Raw genomic sequence first — 22,083 nt, forward strand, 5'->3', positions numbered from 1 at the left:
GTTCGTGACCGGAGTCATTTCACGAATTAAAGTTTGTGAACAGAGGTATCACTGTACCTGAAAAAAAACTAAAATTGTGCCTGTGTCCAAATATATATAGATCTAACTGTATATAAACCGAGTAATAAATAAATAATCTATGGGTATGGATCAAACAATGGCAGCGGCTTAAATGCTTAAATAAAACATGAGCCTATTCTTTGTAATTTCCACATAATATAATTTCCACATTTGCCAAGGTCCTTGTACTTACAAAATGAACACTGATAATTGTGCCACAGGGAAGAGTCTCACAGATGCACATAAACCTCATGACAAGCGAATTAAACAATTCCGTTATGTATGCTTTTTCTGAACTTTGCTGAGCAAATCTTGCTTGATTAAAATGTTTAAAGCCATTCGAGGCAAAAAAAAAAAAAGGTTTTCCAATGCAGTGGGGCTTTGCCCGCTCTGCACGGGTCAACTACTTGTTTTGTTCAGGGGAGAAAAGAAATCTATATACCGTATTTATCGGCGTATAACACGCACTTTTTTCCCCTTAAAATCAGGGGAAAATCGTGGGTACGTGTTATACGCCGATCCCCCACCGACTGTGAGCCTTTTGGCGGCTTTTTGCCACTCTCGGCGGCTCTCGGCTGCTCTCGGTGGCTTTCGGCCTCTCTCGGCCATTCTCGGCGGCTCTCGCAGTCCCACGTGAGCCGGCGAAAGCCACCGAGAATGGCCGAAAGCCGTCGAGAGCAGCCGAGAATGGCCGAGAGCGGCCGAAAACCGCCGAGAATGGGCGAGAGCGGCCGAAAGCCGCCGAGAGAAGTCGAGAGTGGCCGAGAATGGCCGAAAGCCGCCAAGAGCAGCGGCGCCATTTTTAAATGGCAGCTCTGCAAATGACACAGGGGCAAGGCTGCAATGCAATGACACTCACAAGGCTGCAATGATGGACAAGACTACAGATGGACACTCACATGGCTACACTGACACTGACAACGCTGCAATGATGGACAAGGCTACAGATGGAAACTGACAATGCTACACTGACACTGACAAGGCCACACTGACAAGGCTGCAATGATGGACAAGGCTACAGATGGACACTGACAAGGCTGTATTGATGGGCATTTAAATGTAAGTTTTTTTCCTTAAACTTCCCTCCTAAAAGTTTTTTTCCTTAAAATTCCCTCCTAAACTTGGGGTGCGTGTTATACGCCGATAAATACAGTACTCACCTGATCCTCTGTTCCAATGGCACACGGCGCTCCTCTATAATCCAACGTTCAAACTGGAGCACGACTGTCCTTACATCCAGAGCAGGTCTATGGGAGTGTTGACGTCAGGAACAGTCCACTGGACAAGATTGCTAGACCAAAGGGGCGTTTAGGCACAGGGACCAGTTTTGTTTGTGGTGGAACTGAGCATTAGGTAAATATATCTGTGTTCTCCAATCCCCTACACAAAAACATGTTTTTTTACCCAGAGTTGGGCTTTAAGGACTAGTTGGTAAACCAGCAACTGTTGAGACAATGAATACGTTGGTCAAGAGTATGTAATGTACAACACACAATCACATAACAGTGTGCAGTTGTCAGGAGTAAAAGCTCCCTTGCATTGGTGGTCAGTGGTGAGTGGGGTTAGTAGTCAGTACCCCCTAAAACACTGGTGGTCAGGGCACCCTAAAATGTTGGCAGTCAGTAGGGAGTGTCCCCTTAGAAGGTGGTGGTTGGTGCTCAATAACTTAAATGGTGGTGGGAAGTACCCTCTACAATATTGGTGTTTGGCAGTCTGTGTCCTATGCAGCATTTGATGTATGGCCAACGGTAGCTCAGTAGGACAAATCATCGGTGCTCATTGGTAATTACATAAGAGAAGATGCAGAGGTACCATGCCTATGAGTGCAGAAACTATGTACAGTTTCTCACAAAAGTGAGCACACCCCTCACTTTTTTGCAAATATTTTATTATATCTTTTCATGTAACAACACTGAAGAAATGAAACTTTGCTACAATGTAAAGTAGTGAGTGTACAGCTTGTTTAACAGTGTAAATTTGCTGTCCCCTCAAAATAACTCAACACACAGCCATTAATGTCTAAACCACTGGCAACAAAAGTGAGTACACCCCTAAGTGAAAATGTCCAAATTGGGCCCAAAGTGTCAATATTTTGTGTGGCCAGCATTGTTTTCCAGCACTGCCTCAATCCCCTTGGGTATGGAGTTCACCATAGCCACTGGAGTCCTCTTCCCCTCCTCCATGACGACATCACGGAGCTGGTGGATGTTAGAGACCTTGCGCTCCTCCACCTTCCGTTTGAGGATGCCCGAAAGATGCTGAATAGGGTTTAGGTCTGGAGACATGCTTGACCAGTCCATCACCTTTACCCTCAGCTTCTTCAGCAAGGCAGTGGTCATCTTGGAGGTGTGTTTGGGGTCATTATCATGTTGGAATACTGCCCTGCGGCCCAATCTCCGAAGGGAGGGGATCATGCTCTACTTCAGTATGTCACAGCACATGTTGCCATTCATGGTTCCCTCAATGAACTGTAGCTCCCCAGTGCCGGAAGCACTCATGCAGCCCCAGACCATGACACTACCACCACCATGCTTGACTGTAGGCAAGACTTGTCTTTGTACTCCTCACCTGGTTGCCGCCACACACACTTGACACCATCTGAAACAAATAAGATTATCTTGGTCCCATCAGACCACAGGACATGGTTCCAGTAATCCATGTCCTTAGTCTGCTTGTCTTCAGCAAACTGTTTGCGGGCTTTCTTGTGCTTCATCTTTAGAAGAGGCTTCCTTCTGTGACGACAGCCATGCAGACCAATTTTATGCAGTGTGCGGCGTATGGTCTGAGCACTGACAGGCTGACTCCCCACCCCTTCAACTTCTGCAGTAATTCTGGCAGCACTCATGCCCCTATTTCCCAAAGACAACTTCTGGATATGACGCTGAGCATGTGCACTCAACTTCTTTGGTCGACCATGGCGGGGCCTGTTCTGAGTGGAACCTGTCCTGTTAAACCACTGTGTGGTCTTGGCCACCATGCTGCAGCTCAGTTTCAGGGTCTTGGCAATCTTCTTATAGCCTAGGCCATCTTTATGAAGAGCAACGATTCTTTTTTTTCAGATCCTCAGAGAGTTCTTTGCCATGAGGTGCCATGTTGAACTTCCAGTGACCAGTATGAGAGAGTGAAAGTGATAACACCAAATTTAACACACCTGCTCCATATTCACACCTGAGACCTTGTAACACTAACGAGCCACATGACGCCGGGGAGGAAAAATGGCTAATTGGGCCCAATTTGGACATTTTGACTTAGGGGTGTACTCACTTTTGTTGCCAATGGTTTAGACATTAATGGCTGTGTGTTGAGTTATTTTGAGGGGTCAGTAAATTTGCACAGTTATACAAGCTGTACACTCACTACTTTATATTGTAGCAAAGCGTAATTTCTTCTGTGTTGTCACATGAAAAGATAGAATAAAATATTTACAAAAATGTGAGGGGTGTACTCACTTTTGTGAGATACTGTAGGTAGCATTGGGAAGAATATCACTCCACCTGGCGCTACCTGCGTTTCTCTTTTTGACCATTGGGACTAACTAGCTGTAACTCTGTATTCCGCAATGCTTTTTTCTAAAGATACATTGTAATAAAGAGACACAGTTAGTGCCAGGAACTCAGGGAAGTATTCTGGGCAAAGGCAGTTGTCACTAGACCCAGGCACCAGGCAGGAGAGTTGGATCATGTGCTCCAGGTAACAGAGTCTAGCAACATCTATGCTGTGTAGAGTTGGGGTTCTTAACCTTTTTATAACTACAGATCCACAACGGATTGCCTAAAATGTCCCCATACCATCTCAACTAGACTGTCAAAATCATCATCTTCAGTTTTAGTAGGAATTTGTATGACTGTAAAGATGTCAATAGCTTGGTTTTACTTTTTATATGTACACCTATGAAAGGAACAGTTAAAAGAAAATCATAATCATTTTATAATATGTATTTTAGGGTTGCACCGATGTATCAGGCGCCGAAAATTATCGGCCAAAAATAGGGTTATAGGTTTTGCCAATAGAAAATAAAAAGGTGCCAATAATGGCATGCTGTGTCCCATTGACTTTAATGCAAAATCGTGCCCCAATGACTTCAATGTAAAAACACTCCCTATTGACCTCAATGAAAAATCACGTTCCATTGACTTCAATACAAAATTGCATCCCATTGACTTTAATGCAAAAACGCTGCCTATTAAATTCCATGCAAAATCAGGTCCCATTGACTTCGCTGCAAAAAACGCCAGCCACAACAATTCAGTTGTACACTTTTTTTTTTAAAAACTGTCCATTTCGGTTCTGATTTTCGGCCAAGTGTATCCTGAATTTTGGGTTTGGCACTGGAATTTTCATTTCGGTGCACTGCTTATTTATTTATATAAAAATGTCAGATTGAGTGCACATGTACCAGGGCATTTGCCCAGCTTTTCTGAACACCTTTCTCCTGGCAGGAGAAAAGGAGAGTTAAAAACACACATAAAGCCAGGTTTTTCAAATGCACTTAGGTGCATCAAGCATTGGGCATTCATTCATTTCATTGGCCAGGATTTTAATTTATTCCGACTCAAGCACTAGACCAGCATTTAGGCGCATTTACATGTTGGGTGTTTTTTTCTGCTCAAACACTTCTCTCCTGAATGCGATTTTGATGCATTCAGATTTATGACTCTAAACGCCCCAGCCTTTAAATGCTTACAATTGCATGGACACATAGGCTAACATAGAAGGGCGTTTAGAGGCAGAAAAAGAAAGGCATTTTTTAGCTGAAGTATGAGGCCTTAGGAGGGTGCTTGAAGATGGCTCCCCAAGAATAAGGACGTTTTCTAACGAGAGTCCCCCACGCTGGCACCCCCCTCCTCCCCTTAGCAATCCCTTCCACAGGCATCAGGAATCCCAAAGAGCTCAGTGCCAGTCAGCATTGGTGTTTTAGGAAGGGTACCCCTTTTTTAATGAACAATATACAGAGCAAATCCCTCGATAGTGTGTACTAGCCTCAATCCAAAGCACTGATTGTGATTTGTCTCCTCTCTCCTCCCTCTGCATCAATCATTTCTGAGAGGTTATCCCAACATGGCTCTGCCCCCCTCCACAACACAGAAGGTGATTGACAGCCTTAGCTGTGCATGTTTCCTTGAGACTGTGTGTAGATGGGTGTGTCCTTTCCCTCCACTCAGGTCTCAAATTACACTGAGCTCTGTGCACTATGATGTGCAGTGTGAGGTCAGATCCTCACCCCCTGCCTGCTGAAGCTGAGAAACAGCCTTTGATCGGTGCGTTTTAGAAGGCTATAGAGAAGACAAGACTGCACACAACCAGGTACATCTTATGATGGATGATTTGTTTCATCTCTGTATAGGCCAGTCACTATACTGGGTATATGTAAGGCTTTACAACCACTTTAAAGCTGCCCCCCCCCCCCCAATGTTGAAGGGTAAGTGAGCTGGTATAAGTATGCTTGAGAGCAAACGCTTACTTGCTGTGGGGAAAAAAGCCTATAGAGCTGATATACTAGACTGCTAGTCTGGGAGGGACAGGGACTTTTTTTAATATAAACACACGTTTGCTGCTTCAGACTGGCATTAGTGCAGTCTTGTTCTGTCCTAAACAGGTATTAAATAGGGTGGATGGTACCAAAAACACCATCACCCAAGGAAGAACAGAACGTTACTTAATCTGGCAAGCCTACAGTTGAGTCTTCCTAAATTGTCCACTATTGACTTTCTAGCCATGTCCCTAAATGTCAGGTCAGTAGTATTCAGCAGACATCCCCATCTAATGTGCTGGTCTGCTCTTGAAATAAAGCTGGCCATACACTGATACAATTTCTGCCAGTTCTGCAGGGGCAGGTTACATTTTATTCATTGGGTCACTGCCCCTCCCCTGACAGGAATTGTAAACTGAGGTTTACAACCACTTTAACCGCTTCTCGACCACCGCAGCCGATGTACATCGGCAGAATGGCACGGGTGCGCAAAAGGGCGTACCCGTACAAGCGATCGTGCCTGTGGGCTCAATGTCCGCCTGTGGCCCACGATCATGACAAAGAGAGGCAGAACGGGGAAATGTAAACAAGGCATTGCCCTGTTCTGTCTAGTGACATGACAGAGATATACTACTCACTGTCATCGGGAGCAGTGATCTCTGTCATGTCCTAGGTAGCCCACCCCCCCTACAGTTAGAACACACTGAGGGAACACAGTTAACAGCTTAATCGCACCCTAGTGTTTAACTCCTTCCCTGCCAGTGACATTTACACAGTAATCAGTGGCTATTTTTAGCTCTGATTGCTGTAAAAAATGTCAATGGTCCCAAAATAGTGTCAAAAGCATCCAATCTGTCCGCCACAATGTTGCAGTCTCGTTAAAAATTGCATATTAGTAACCCATTACTAATATAAAAAAATAAAATAAATAAAAATGCCATAAATGATCCCCTATTTTGTAGACGCTATAACTTTTGCGCAAACCAATCAATATACAATTATTGCGATTTTTTTACCAAAAATATGTAGAAGAATACATATCGGCCTAAACTGAGGAAGAAATTTGTTTTTTTATATATTTTGGGGGGATATTTATCATAGCAGAAAGCAAAAAAAAATAAAAAATTTTTTTTTTCAAAATTATCACTCTTTTTTTGTTCATAATAAAAACCGCAGAGGTGATCAAATACCACCAAAAGAAAGCTCTATTTATGGGGAAAAAAGGACGTCAAGTTCGTTTGGATACAACGTCGCACGACTGCGCAATTGTCAGTTAAATCGACGCAGTGCAAAAAATGCTCTTGTCATTAAGGGGGTAAAATCTTCCGGGGCTGAAGTGGTTAAATATTTTGTCCCAACCCTATAACTGCTACATCTGCAGGACAGCTTGTTCTGTTGAAAAACAACAGACTTAGAGTCGGTTCACACTGAGGCAGCACGACTTGCAGCATGACTACCTCAGACGACTTGAACACAACTGCAGCGGTGACTTGCTAAATGACTTCTATATAGAAGTCAATGCAAGTCGCCTCAAGTCGCCCCCAAAGTCATACAGGAACCTTTTTCTAAGTCGGAGCGACTTGCGTTGCTCCGATTAGAACGGTTCCATTGTACAGAACGGGACGCTACTTGTCAGGCAGCTAAGTCGCCTGACAAGTCGTCCCAGTGAAAACCGGCTCTTACCAGTATCACCAGGTGAAAATAAAAGAAAGCCTAAAAACAGAAAAACGAAGGCTGCCATCACGTCTAATAAATTGGTAAACTGCAATAGAATGATTGCTTTTGGGTTTAATACTTGTGGAGTGTTCATCCCACTAGTGTGCTGTGCTCTGATCTATGCACACAAATACATAGGATGATAGCACCAGCACACACAGTACAATATCTATCATACAACAGGTTTCCCATGGAAGTGTTAACAATGCTTCCAGATGATCTCTTTGACGTTCTCATTTGAGTGGCCATTATTCATTGGAATATTCTGTGCCAAGCTGCTAGAGGTATTACCCTAATCTTAATTGGAATCTTACATTTCAGATGAGATGCTAAAATCTCCAATGCTTTGTATGTCTGATTTGCATAATTGCTGATACGACACTAGCTAACAAATCATGAAGTCTAAGCTGTCAGGATCTGAACCAACACATTCATGTTGTGGGTATAGGTGCCTAATAAAAGCCAATGGCACGTATGTCACTAGACGGCTTATGTGACAGGGTGGCTTCCATGGGCAGACAGCTCCTGCAATCTCACAGCCCAAGGCAAAGATTGCCGTCTAGAGACAACTACTACTGCATCAGCACTTCACTGCTTACCTGTAGCGGTACTGAATGTCTGGATTTATAGGGGCTGGTGTACACAGACATAATATAATATGGATATCTAGGCAGGAGGATCCCATGTAACGGTCTGTAAAGTGCCTCTGTTTAGGGCTCATTTACACCAGCAGCTGCCGTGCTGAGCCCATCTCACGGAAACCTTTTTTTATTTCTTTACTGCCGCAGCGCCTTGCGATGCATTTGATTGCGTTGCACAATGCCGCACTAAAAAAAAAAGTGCACGTGTTACTTTTTACAGTGCACTGCACACTGCCGCAACGCAGAGGAGCCAACTGACCTAATAGGAATCAAGGCGCTATCCTTGCATGTGGACTGCGCTGGTGTAAATGAGACGAAAACATTTGTGTCTGCAAAATATTTCTTTCCTTACTTTAGCTAATGCGATCAGGAGTAAATGACGCTGAAATACTGATCGCAGGGGCAGAACTTTCTACTTTGATTTTATGCAATGCAGCACAAGAGAGTGCAACGCAGCGCATAATTAAAGAGCGCACTGCAGTGTAGGATTACAGCATTCAACACAGCTCAAGATTACAGAGCGCAATGCAGTGCAGGATTACAGAGCGCAACGCAGCTTGAGATTACAGAGTGCAATGCAGCGCAAGATTACAGAGCGCAATGCAGTGCAGGATTACAGAGCGCAATGCAGTGCAGGATTACAGAGCGCAATGCAGTGCAGGATTACAGAGCGCAACGCAGCTTGAGATTACAGAGTGCAATGCAGCGCAAGATTACAGAGCGCAATGCAGTGCAGGATTACAGAGCGCAACGCAGCTTGAGATTACAGAGTGCAATGCAGCGCAAGATTACAGAGCGCAATGCAGTGCAGGATTACAGAGTGCAATGCAGCGCAAGATTACAGAGCGCAATGCAGTGCAGGATTACAGAGCGCAACGCAGTGCAGGATTACAGAGCGCAATGCAGTGCAGGATTACAGAGCGCAACGCAGTGCAGGATTACAGAGCGCAACGCAGTGCAGGATTACAGAGTGCAACGCAGTTTGAGATTACAGAGCGCAACACAGCGCAAGATTACAGAGTGCAATGCAGTGCAGGATTACAGAGCGCAACGCAGTGCAGGATTACAGAGCACAATGCAGTGCAGGATTACAGAGTGCAATGCAGTGCAGGGTTACAGAGTGTAATGCAGTGCAGGATTACAGAGCGCAACGCAGTTTGAGATTACAGAGCGCAATGCAGTGCAGGATTACAGAGCGCAGTGCAGGATTACAGAGCACAACGCAGCTTGAGATTACAGAGCTCAACACAGTTTGAGATTACAGAGCGCAACTCAGCGCAAGGTTACAGAGCACAATGCAGCACATAGGTTACAGAGCACAATGCAGCACATAGGTTACAGAGCACAATGCAGCGCATAGGTTACAGAGCGCAATGCAGTTTGAGATTACGGAGCACAATGCAACTCGAGATTAAAGAATGCATTACAGCTCGAGATTACAGAGCGCAACTGAGCTCGAGATTACAGAGCGCAACTCAGCTCGAGATTACAGAACACAACTCAGCTTGAGATTACACAGCGCAACGCGGCGTAAGATTACAGAGCGCAATGCAGAGCAAGATTACAAATCACAGCACAGCTCGAGATTACAAATCGCAACACAACGTAAGATTACAGAGCGCAACGCATCGCAAGATTACAAAGCGCAACGCAGCTCGAGATCACAGTGCGACACGGTGCAAACAACGCAGCGCAAGATTACAGATTGCAGAGCAAAATTACAGATCGCAACGCAGCGCAAGATTACAGATCGAAACGCAGCGCAAGATTACAGATCGCAACTCAGCGCAAGATTACAGATCGCAACTCAAGATTACAGAGCGCAACGCAGCGCAAGATTTTAGAGCGCAACACAGTGCAAGATTACAGAGCGCAACGTGGAGCAAGATTACAGAGTGCAACGCAGCTCGAGATTACAAAGCGCAACGAGGCGAAAGATTACAGATCGCAATGTGGCGCAAGATTACAGAGTGCAACTCAGCACAAGATTACAGAGCGCAACATGGCGCAAGATTACAGAGCGTAACACAGGTGGAGATTACAGAGCGCAACTCAGCTGTGCGCACATATACAAACATAAAATCACTATACCTGTACCAATGTGAACGCAGAATTTTTACGCCCGTGCACACGACTTGTGATGGACAGGGGACTGGTGTGCCTAATTCATGTCATCTAGCTGTCATTATCCAGGAGGGAAGTAATGCCTGTGATGTGCTCAGCTGACATGTAGAGGTGACAATGACATTTGGGGAATAAAGTTGCTCTGATGATATGAGGATGATGACCTGGTCATACAGGCTGATGTCCCCCTCTCCCCTGACTTACATGTCCTTGGCCGGTAAGTTCTTCCCTTCCACTATCCGGATGAATAGAGAACTCCTTCTCGCCATGGCTGAGCACACAGACAGAGAAGAGGCGCCTCTCCTCCGGTACATCCAGCGCTCTGTAATATGTGTGTGTCAGGTGCTCGGAGCTGGGAAGGAACAAATAACAATCACATTGCAGCCAGTAGCTGGAGGAGAGCGGGGAGGGCGTGGCTAGGAAAGTGCACACAGCCCAGACCTGTTGTAGTCCGGAGTGTATGAATGTAGAGCGGAGTCCCGGGCTGAGGGGGCGGTACTGAGGAGTGACGTACACACAATTTGTGTCATCTCTACACCAGCCCATTCTAACCCGTGCCAGGCTGAGGCTCGTCTGACGTCAGGGAAATTACCTTTTCCACTCAGCATACAGCACTTCATTAAACCGTCATATGCAGGGGCTTCACTGGGCTTTGCCCTGAGCTAACCTAGTAGGCTTTGTCTTTCAGGAAAAAGTGACAATAAACTATGGGGTAAAAAAATTCTATTTACATTTGTATTTTACCTCAGAAAAGTCTCTTCTATTGTCCTCCACCTCCTCCAAATCTACACATTCCTTCTTTTTTTTTTTTTTTGCTGCTGTGACATGTATGTAGGACCATAGACACTATCTCTTGCTTGCCCCTGAGATGGACTATGGGCTGAACTATGGACTGTGGTCCTAGGACTTTGAATAATGGACTTTGAACTATGGACAATAGGCTATGGCCTTTGACCTATGGACTATGGCCTATCAACTATGGCCTATAGACTGTGGACTATAAACAATGACCTACAGGCTGTGGACAATGGCTATGGACTGTGGACTATGGACTTTGTACTATGAACTACGAACAATGGGCTATGAACTGTGGACAATGGGCTATGGCCTGTGGACTATAGACCATGGTCTATCAACTATGGACTATACACTATTGACTGAACTGTAGACTAGGGACAATGGCCTATGGACTGTGGGCAATGTGCTATGGACTAATGACTATGGACTATAGACTTAGGACAATGGCCTAGGGACTGTGTACAATGGGCTATGGCCTTTGGTCTGTGGACTATGGACAATGGCCTAAGGACTGTGGGCTACAGACTGTGGACAATGAGCTATGGCTTTGGCCTATGAACTATGGCCTATGGACCATGGACTATAGACTATGGAAAATGGCCTATGGGCTGTGGACCAAGGCCTATCAACTATGGACTTTGGACAATGGGCTATGGCCTTTGGCCTATGGACTATGAACTATGGACCATAGCCTAGGAACTGTGTACAATAGGCTATGGCCTATGGACTGTAGAAAATGGGCTATGGGCTTTGTTCTATGAACTATGGACTATAAAATATGGACGACCATGGACTATAGACTATGGACAAAGGCCTAAGACTTTGGGCTATGGACTGTGGACAATGAGCTATGGCCTTTGGCCTACAGACTATGGCCAATCAACTATGGATGTTTACTATGGACAAAGGCCTATGGACTGTGGACAGTGGGCTATGGCCTTACGCCTATCAACTGTGGCTTATGGACTATGGCAGGGATATGCAATTAGCGGACCTCCAGCTGTTGCAGAACTACAAGTCCCACAAGGCATAGCAAGACTCTGACAGCCACAAGCATGACACCCAGAGACAGAAGCATGACGGGACTTGTAGTTTTGCAACAGTTGGTAAGCCGCTAACTGCATATCCCTGGACTATGGTCTCATTTACACTTGCAGTTGGGGGGGGGGGGGGGGGCAGTAAAACACGCCACTGAGTTTTTTTTTTACTGCCCACCCCAACTGCTCCCCCTTAAGTGCTAGTTCACCTTTACAGAAAAAAAATGTGTATACCCGTCTGCTGCCTTTATAGCATAAGGGATTAGTTCACCTCTATAGAAAAAAATGAAAACTACCAGGGGTTTCCGACCTTTTAACCTTCCTAGGTCACATTGGAAGAAGAGGAATTGTCTTGGGCCACACATAAAATACGCTAACAATAAGGAGAGCTGATGGCCAGAAAAAGTTGGGCAGATCACAAGTTAATGATCACCGATATAGATAATGTACCTATCTGAGTAATAAAACATTAAAAAAAAACTTTTTTTGTAATTATTTTTTATTATAAAAGTTAAAGAGGGCAGCCTAAAACTAGTGTGATATTTGACTCTGTTGTTGGAAAACTAACCCATCAACATCTGGTTCAATTAATGTAGTAGCAATTCTCAGCGAAAAGATAAAACTTATAAAAGTCCAGTAAAGAGACACACGTTTTTCTTCCACCACATCTGTTCGCTAAGTGTAAATGCATTTTACAAAGAATTAAATATTTTAAGTAAGTTTAGGATTTTGTATTGGGCCACATTCATATCTGTCGTGGGCCAGAATGGACAGCTCCAGGGGCACCCCTGGGCTAGATAATTCTGGATGTCCTCTAGTCAGGAATTGAGGTGGGCTCTGATTTTACTGCAGCTTTGAATGCACATTGTGAGGAGCTCACAGTGTGCAGTAACATCAAAGTAAGCTGTTTCAGTACAGGAGAAGAACCTGTACAACACTGCAAGCCTGAATGTAGGTCTGGAGTTTAACTTTAAAAATATAAAAACTTGTTATTTGAGGCCTCAATGTTAACACTTTTAGGAGACAGTGTAACCTTTGCCACTCAATACAATGTATAAAAAAACAATAAAAATAGCGCAACAATGTACAGTATCTGTAACTCCTTAGACCACTTCTACCTCTTTTTGGTGACATGGTGTAATTAAAGTGTTACTAAATCCAGGACCCTGCATTCACTATATCTGGTCTCCCACAGCACACAGAGCATGGAAATGCAATTATTTTAGTAAATATAAACTGCTAAATACCTTTTCTCATCAGCAGTATATAGCGGTCTTGTGACTTCTATCAATGCCTGGTTAAAGCATGTAGGAGGAGCTTTCATACTGCACTGGCATAATGCAGGACCCCTGACCCTCTGGACAGTGCAGATTGGCCCTTTGCTGATCACGTGCAAAAAACCTCTCTAGCAATACAAACCAAACTGAGCATGTGAAGCCTGACTCCAGTAACTCTGTCTTATCCGGATATGTTTTGGAGTCAGTGGAAGAAGGGGAGGATCAGAGAAGACAGGATCAAACAGCCTTTTTACGCAATGCAGAGAATTAACCTCTTAGGTTCCTCAGTGAGTATAACAAGCATGCTTTACTGCATATACAGACAGATTTTACTGTTGTGGGTTTAGTAACACTTTAAAACATAATAGTGTATGAACAGAACAATGTTAAACTACACCTTCACCCATTAAAAATTTTTTAAAAAAATCAGCTGTCTTTACATATTGAAGTGTTAGTTCATCTACATAAAAAATTAGAAGATTATTAACACTGTACACCCTCCCCAGCCCCTCACTGTACTTACCTCTCAGGGATGCTAAGCTGTCAGGTTCCCTGCAGTCGCTCCAGTGGTCCAGAAATGAGAAATCCCGACTCTTCTCCCTATTCTCTCTGCAGTGCTTCCAGGACAGACTAAACAGATTGACTGTGCAGGTGCCGGGCAATCAGAATTGCTGTAGTCTGTCCTGAAAGTGCTGGACAGAGAAGAGGGAGAAGAGTGGGGATTTCTAATTCCCGGGCCACTGGAGTGACTGCAGGGACACTGACAACTCATCACCCACAGAGGTTATGGCTCAGTTCACATATATGGGAATTGGATGTGTTTTGAACCAGATCTGTTTCACATTACATGTGAACCGGACGGCTTTCAATGTCCGGGGAGGCTGCGATCCATTTTTAAAAATAGTCCTGTGCATTTTCCGGTCTGGTTCAGGTGCAACATCAAGCAAAAATTCGCACCTGAATCACACCTGAACTGATAAAAAAACCGCACCAGACTCCTTTTAGAAACTGCAGTCAGACATATGTGAACTGAACCTAAAAGAAAAGTATGGAATTGTTTTTCTGAACCGCTTGCTGCCCGCCGGCCGTCATATGACGGCCAGGCGGCGCGGCTCTCGTTCTGGGCAGACCTCATATGACGTCCGTCCATTTAAACAGGGAATGCGTGAGATCGCGTGTGCGCATCCCTGTACCTTCGGTGGCGGCCAGTCACGGAGACACCGCTCGGCACCGAGGGGGGTGAACATCCATTGGGCATGGCTGTTTACCACGTGATTGGCTGTGATGAAGTCATGGCCGATCACAGGTGGTACCGCCCCACTTTGCATTGCACAAGCGCGCGATCACGCTGCGCGTGCACGTCGGTGGCGGCGTGTCCCCGGGAACACTGCTAGTCACCGACGCCATTGGCCGACGGCTGTTTACTACGTGATCGGCTGTGATTCTTTCACAGCCGATTACTAAATGTCAACAAACCGCGGTAACGAGATGTTACTGGGTTCTCCTTCTCACACACTGATCGTGTGTGAGAAGGAGATTGTGGTAAAATCTCATTACCGCTTACAGTGTACACCAATCACACTGTTTGCCTCCCCCAATAAAGAGGACCTGTCACCACCCATCAAAGTCCTGTCACAGTTCATCTGAGTACCTGTCAGTCCATATGAGTACCTGTCACATTTCATCTGAGTACCCGAGTACCTGTCACAGTCCATCAGAGTACCCAAGTACCTGTCACAGTCCATCAGAGTACCCGAGTACCTGTCACAGTCCATCAGAGTACCTGAGTACCTGTCACAGTCCATCTGAGTACCCGAGTACCTGTCACAGTCCATCTGAGTACCCGAGTACCTGTCACAGTCCATCAGAGTACCTGAGTACCTGTCACAGTCCATCTGAGTACCCGAGTACCTGTCACAGTCCATCTGAGTACCCGAGTACCTGTCACAGTCCATCTGAGTACCTGAGTACCTGTCACAGTTCATCTGAGTACCTGTCACAGTCCATATGAGTACCTGAGTACCTGTCACAGTACATATGAGTACCCGAGTACCTGAGTACCTGTCACAGTCCATATGAGTACCCGAGTACCTAAGTACCGGTCACAGTCCATATGAGTACCTGTCACAGTTCATACGAGTACCGAGTAACTGAGTACCTGAATACCAGTCACCAGCCCATCAGCGTACCCGAGTACTTATCTGTAGCCCATCAGAGTACCCGAGTACCTGTCACCAGGCCATCAGAGTACCCGAGTACCTGTCACCAGGCCATCAGAGTACCCGAGTACCTGTCACCAGCCCATCAGAGTAACCGAGTACCTGTCACCAGCCCATCAGAGTAACCGAGTACCTGTCACCAGCCCATCAGAGTAACCGAGTACCTGTCTGCAGCTCATCAAGTTACCCGAGTACCTGTCTCCAGCCCATCAGAGTACGCGAGTACCTATCTGTAGCCCATCAGAATACCTGAGTACCTATTTGCAGCCCATGCCTAATAGACAGGGCCGGACTTACCATAGGGCTTGAGTGGGCTCAAGCCCATGGGCCTCGCCCAATAGGGGGCCCTGCGGGCCCCAGCCAAGTGTACCTCGGCTATACTCGGCTACTTCCGCTCACAGTCACGCCTAGTCCCGCCCTATGATGGACATAACACAGGGACTGGGCGTGACTGTGAGGGGAGCTAGCCGAGTACACTGGTGGTGCTCGGCTCTGCTCACAGTCATGCCCAGTCCCGCCATTGGACTTGTGTTATGTCCATCATAGGGCGGAACTGGGCAGGACTGCGAGAGGAGCTGAGAAAAGCCGACAGAAGCCGAGATACAAAGGACCGGCTCTGTGTATCTCGGCTGCGCCATATGTAAACTGCAGTGACACTGACAAGTCGCTGCAGTTTAAGTGCAGCCTGGGCAAGGTTGCAAATGACACAGACAAGGCCACAGATGGACACTGATAAGGCTGCAGATGGAGGCTGCAAGGCTGCAAATGACACTGACAAGGCTGCAAGGCTACAAATGACACTGACAAGGCTGCAAATAACACTGACAAGGCTCCAAGGCTGCAAATGACACTGACAAGGCTGCAAGGCTGCAAATGACACTGACAAGGCTGCAAGGCTGCAAATGACACTGACAAGGCTGCAATGTCACTGGGCAAGGCTGCAAATGACACTGGACAAGCATGCAGAGGGACGCTGATAAGGCTGCATTGATGAGCATTTAAAGGTAAGTTTTTTTCCTTAAGTGCTAGTTCACACCAGACGCAGTTCTGTGCGTTTTTTTTCTGCACAAAATGCATGTACAGTGTTTTCCATGTATTCCAATGGCTCTAGTTCACACCATGCAGTCAGTTTCCAGTCAGTTTCTGCACCGGAAACTGACCGGAAACTGACTGCATGGTGTGAACTAGAGCCATTGAAATACATGGAAAACACTGTGCATGCATTTTGAGTGCAGAAAAAAGCGCACGGAACTGAACGGAACTGAACGGAACTGCGTCTGGTGTGAACTAACACTAAATAGTTTTTTCCTTAAAATTCCTTACACTCTTATCCTGAGGTTTGCTGATTGGTTATTGGCAGTTACATAGTGCCTCGTTTACTGCCGTTGAGAAAACCTGTCTGCATTAGACAGTGATGTAATGGCGGACAAACGGTATCAGAGTGGCGCACTTAAAAGTAAAGTAAAAGGTTTAAAGTAATGTATAGAATGTAGGGCCCGTAAGTGACTCAAGCCCAGGCACCCCCACCACCCTAAGTCCTGCCCTGCTAATAGAATATACGTTGGGGTGTTTGCTTTCCAAATTGGGGTAATTTTGTGGGTAATTCCACTGGGCTGGTGCTCCAGGACCTTCAAAAGTGTGATAGGTAGGAATGAAATGAGATGTGTAATTTACGCTCCTAGAACGTCTGAAGGTACTACTTCAATGTTGGGCCTCTGTATGTGGCCAGGCTGTGTAAAAGTCTCACACATGTGGTATCGCCATACTCGGGAAGCGTAGCAGAATGTATTTTGGGGTGTAATTTTTGCTATATACATGCTATGTGTTAGAAATATCTTATAAATTGACAACTTTGTGTAAAAAAAAATGTGTTTTCATTTTTTTTTCCACATTTTCCAAAAACTTCTGGAAAAAAAATGAACCGTTCAAAAAACTCATTATGCATCATAGATTATACGTTGAGGTGTTTGCTTTCCAAAATGGGGTCATTTTGTGGGCAATTCCATTGTCCTGCTGCTCCAGGGCCTTCAAAAGTGTAATAGGTGGTTGAGAAATGAGATGTGTCATTTATGCTCGTAGAACGCCTTAAGGTGCTACTTCAATGTTTGGCCTCTGTATGTGGTCAGGCTGTGTAAAAGTCTCACACGTATGGTATCGCCATACTCAGGAGGAGTAGCAGAATGTATTTTGGGGTGTAATTTGTTGTATGCATATGCTGTGTGTGACAAATAACCTGATAATATGACAATTTTGGAAAAAAAAAATATTCATTTTGCAAAGAATTGTGGGAAAAAATTACAACCTAAAAAAACTCACCATGCTACTTAATTAATACCTCGGAATGTCTACTTTCTAAAAAGGGGTCATTTGGGGGGTATTTGTACTTTCCTGACTTGTTAGTGTCTCAAGAAATGAGATTCACCTGATGTACTGAAGGCCTGATCAGATGTGATCAATTTTCAGTGAGTGGCACCATAGTTTGTAGACTCTATAACTTTCACACAGACCAAATAATCTACACTAATTTGGGTTATTAAGGTTACCAAAGATATGTAGCAGTATAAATTTTGGCCAAAATGTTTGAAGAAAAATTATTAATTAGTAAATTTTTATGACAGAAACAAAGAAAAAGGCATTTTTTTCACAAAATTTACAGTCTTTTTTTATTTATAGCACAAAAAAATTAAAAACCCACTAGTGATTAAATACCACCAAAAGAAAGCTCTATTTGTGTGAAAAAAGAAGCAAGTTTCATATGGGTACAGTGTTGCATGACTGAGTAATTGTCATTTAAAGTGTGAGAGTGCAGAAAGCTGAAAATTGGTCTGGGCAGGAAGGGGGTGTAAGTGCCCTGTATTGAGGTGGTTAAGTATCATACTTACCTAGGTGGATGCAGCATTGGTTTGATAGTGCATCTCTCCCCCACCGGCTCTAAGGCTGAGAACCGAGCAATGAAACATCGCTGATCGCTTGGTTCTCACAGCTCCGTGAGAAGAGAGCTGGTGACTGTCTGTCAGCTCTTTCAATCATACAGGCTCATCATCATGTGGGTGTTACCTAGATGGGTCTGCATGCAAATGTACTAATGACAATGGCTGGGAAGGCTTTAACATCTAGGGCGATCAAGGGGTTGAATGTGTGCCTAACAATGTGTAATGTGTGTGTTATGAGCTGCTTTTAGGAACAGATCTTTTTGTTTCATATCTCTGCTTTGCAGGGATATAAAACAGAGAGATGGTTCACTCTGTACATGGTCACATTAAAGAGGAATTCTTTTACATGTCGCTGCTCATTCAATTTTTTAAATTCTGGTGACAGGGGCATTTACCATTTATTTATGAAAGCATTTGCTGTACACTTGACAGGAAAGCCTTTGTTGCATTTTAAAGGTTTTTCACTAGAAAGATCCACTTGCAAATTATTTACATTAAATATGAATTCCAGGTATAGATGTTATTGCATAGTTACACTGGTTCTGGCTGGGCCAATGTAAGCATGCATATGCCATATGTGGGGCTGCTGTGGAGGCTGGAAGCCACTGTGGTGATCACTGCTACTACAATGATTGCAACTGTCCTCTGGGTCCCATGCCCTGCAGCAACAGCTGCCCTGTTGCATAGTAAACACACAGGGGATCACTCACTCAGCACTACCACCATTTTTCTCCACAAATGCAAGACATTCTCTGGTTGGACAAGATGGAAATGTGAGATGGTGACCTTACAATTTCCATCTTTGTCCAAACAAAGGACTTCTTGAGAAAAATGCAAGGCATTCTGCGAATGGTGGCCATGCTGAGAGAGCGGCCCCCTGTGGTTACTAAGCAGCAGGGCAGCCATTCTGCATAGAATTCAGAAGACAGCAGCAATAAATTTAGTAGCAGTGACTACTAGAGAGCTATTCCTGACAACTCAAAATTTTAGATTTTCTTTCACTTTTGGTGATAATGGTAAACATGAATCCCCCTGACGGGGCACAGACAGCAATAGTAACCTAACAGTAGACTTGGACGAAAAGTTGGAGCTGAGCAAATGGTCAGCCTGAACATTGCCTGTTCGCCCGTTTGGGGAACACCTGAATTTGCAGGGCACTAGGCGGGATGTTCACCCACCGAGCGCCCCATAAAATGCACTGCGCATTGTACAGTGCATTCTAGGGCCCTAACTGGATGAAGCAATGCACCTGACCGCTGGTCAGGTGCAAGGCTTTGCCTGATCAGGGGACAGAGCACAGTGAGAGCCATGATTGGACAAAGTCATGATGACTTTGCCCAATCATGACTCAGTGCTCATAGTCCCACCCCATACTATGTGTGAGTGTGGAGTGCTAGTGTAGTGTGAGTATTGTGTAGGTATAGTGTGAGTATAGTGTGTCAGTATTGTGTGAGTATAGTGTAGTGAGTTAGTGTAATGCAGTGTTTAACACAGCATTACATAACATTTAGTGCTGTATACCCCCCTTTTTTTTTGTTGCTACAGGTTTTTTTTTAAATTGTCAGCTGTAGTTTTTCTGACTGAGACGCTGTTCTTCCTCCTTTTTATTTTTTTAAATATTTTTTTTTAATAGTTTTTACATTTCTGTCAGCGGCAGTCCTCGATTTTCAAGTGCACCAAACACAACTTTTTATTGAATAAAGTGCATCCAATTACACATTTCCCAGTATGTATTAAATCCATCATGTCTGAGAGGCCAACAAGGAGAGGGAGACGTTCTCATACCACTATGAGGGGGCCAGCAGCGTCTGTGTCCACAGGCAAAGGTGGACATGGTCAATCCTTAGGCAGGGCATTTTCTCTGTTTAATGATGTTGCCCATGCTATCCAGCCACAGCATGCAGAGAAGGTGGTCGACTGGCTTACTAAACCCTCCTCATCCTCTATCACCTAAACTGACACTAGTTCGCAGTCCACCGCAGCTGCCAAAGTGGCCTGTAAGGAGTTACAGGGTGCAGGCACCACCAACACCCAAGGCCCAATTTTCTTCACCTGTGTGACATTTTTAAGAGCAGAATCCAATCCTGCATTTGCCAAGAATAACTGTGAAGGAATATGGTGTGAAGGAAACACCCAAGGCCCAATTTTTCCACACCTGTTACTTCTATCCAAAGTCTGCAAGAGAGAAGAATTTATGTAAAAAAAAATCATTAATCTTGGCCTGAGTGTACTATAATTTGACTTCTTCACATATGGCTTGCTCACTGTGGTGAAAAACGTTTTTATTTCCATCCAAAGTCTGCCAAAGAGACACCAGAGTTTATCCAAAAAATCTCTAATCTTGTTCCGAGTGCACTAAATTGAGGCCTCATCATACAGACTGGCTCCCCAAGCCGTTGTTTACAAGATTAAGAAAGCTTGCAGGGCAAATCTATTTAAATGTCTTTTTTTCTTTATATATGTCAGTTTTGCTGCAGCAGGTTCTGTACAAGGTACAGATGCGCCCCTTTACAGGCAGACTAAGGGGACCCCCAGGCACTATATTTAACAGAATTTTTCTTTTTTATTGTTTCATGTTAAGCATCATTAAAATAACTGCTCCTTTAAAAATTATCTTTTTTTTAAAAAACTTTTGCATTGATACATATCCCCCAGAGCAGTAGCTGGGCCCCCATACCCTTTTTATGGCCAATAACTTGCATATAAGCCTTCAAAATGGACACTTAGACTTTAATAGGGTTTGGAGTTCATGTCTGAACTTTTGTGATGTTCGAGAGTTATGGCGCAAACCAAACCAGAAGTGTTCAGCCCAACTCTACCTGACAGGTGCTCCAATCACTCCTACCCATCCACCCCTATTCCATCCAAAACTAAAAGGAAAAAAAGATTATGTCAATTCTGCATGTGAAAAAGACAAGCTTACTTTTAAAAAACCACCCCCATCCTCAACACACAAACAAATTTCTTAGTTCTGCACCAGGAGTTAGGGTAGATTTAGACATCCTGCATGGCTAAATCTCCCTTTCCTCTGTAGCTTGAATCGCATTTGGATCTCACTCCAGAGGCTGCTGACAGGCGGTGAGGAAGCAATGCAATGCCTCCTGCAATCACATGCATTTCACGCAGTTTTGGGGCGTATGCGGTCCTTTCCCATTTACTTGATTGTGTAACGACCGGACCGGATCAGCTGCAGAAAAGGTATTTATAGCGATTTCTCCTTTACAGGGCTAGATAGATTAGTTTTAGAATGTAACTGAGAGTAGATTTAGAGTTAGTTAAGTTTTGGGTGAACTTCTACTTTAATTGTCCTGATCATCAATATTACCAGGAATGAAAGTAAGGGAAAATCCAAAATTTTAAGTTGCCACTAGAACAGAAATAGAGGGGAAATCCTTCAATTGGGACACCTCATCCTGTAACAACTGTCTAAGAGGGGATATCCCCCACATAGGAAATATATCATTTCTTCTACTGTTAAAGTGTTACTAAACCCACAACAGTAAAATCAGTCTGTATATGCAGAATAGCATGCTTGTTATACTCACTGTGGAACTTAAGGGGTAATCCTCTGCATTGTGTAAAAAGGCTCTTTGATCCTATATGGAAAGATCTTTTCCTCCTGCACTGTCTCTCTTGGCAAGGCCAGGATATACAGTGAGGGTAGTCCTCCTGCACATGCTCAGTTTAGTCTCTATTGCTGGAGAGAACACTTCCTTGTTCTCAGAGCTATCTAGGTCACGTGATATTGACATCACACATGTGGGCTTGTAAACAGGCTGTAGTGAAAATCTCCTCCTACTTGAACACA

The 22,083-nt window shown here is 44.5% G+C and overlaps 1 protein-coding gene across 3 annotated transcripts in view; it reads right to left on the reverse strand.

The window, feature by feature from the left end:
• Positions 1 to 10,458, reverse strand: part of LOC141128111 (ras GTPase-activating protein 4-like) — a 248,708-nt gene extending 238,250 nt beyond the window's left edge. Inside the window, exon 1 of one of the 3 annotated variants that reach the window (XM_073615193.1) lies at positions 10,216 to 10,457. In XM_073615193.1, the coding sequence (XP_073471294.1) occupies positions 10,216 to 10,325 (110 nt within the window). In that variant the 5' untranslated portion in view covers positions 10,326 to 10,457. Of the gene's footprint in view, positions 1 to 10,215 lie in introns of all 3 variants that reach the window. The other 2 variants (XM_073615194.1, XM_073615195.1) reach the window with 2 other exon arrangements.
• Between the last annotated feature and the right edge of the window lie 11,625 nt (positions 10,459 to 22,083).

The sequence above is a fragment of the Aquarana catesbeiana genome, linkage group LG02 (genome assembly GCF_042186555.1).
Source record: "Aquarana catesbeiana isolate 2022-GZ linkage group LG02, ASM4218655v1, whole genome shotgun sequence".
In the NCBI taxonomy this organism is placed as follows: domain Eukaryota; kingdom Metazoa; phylum Chordata; class Amphibia; order Anura; family Ranidae; genus Aquarana; species Aquarana catesbeiana.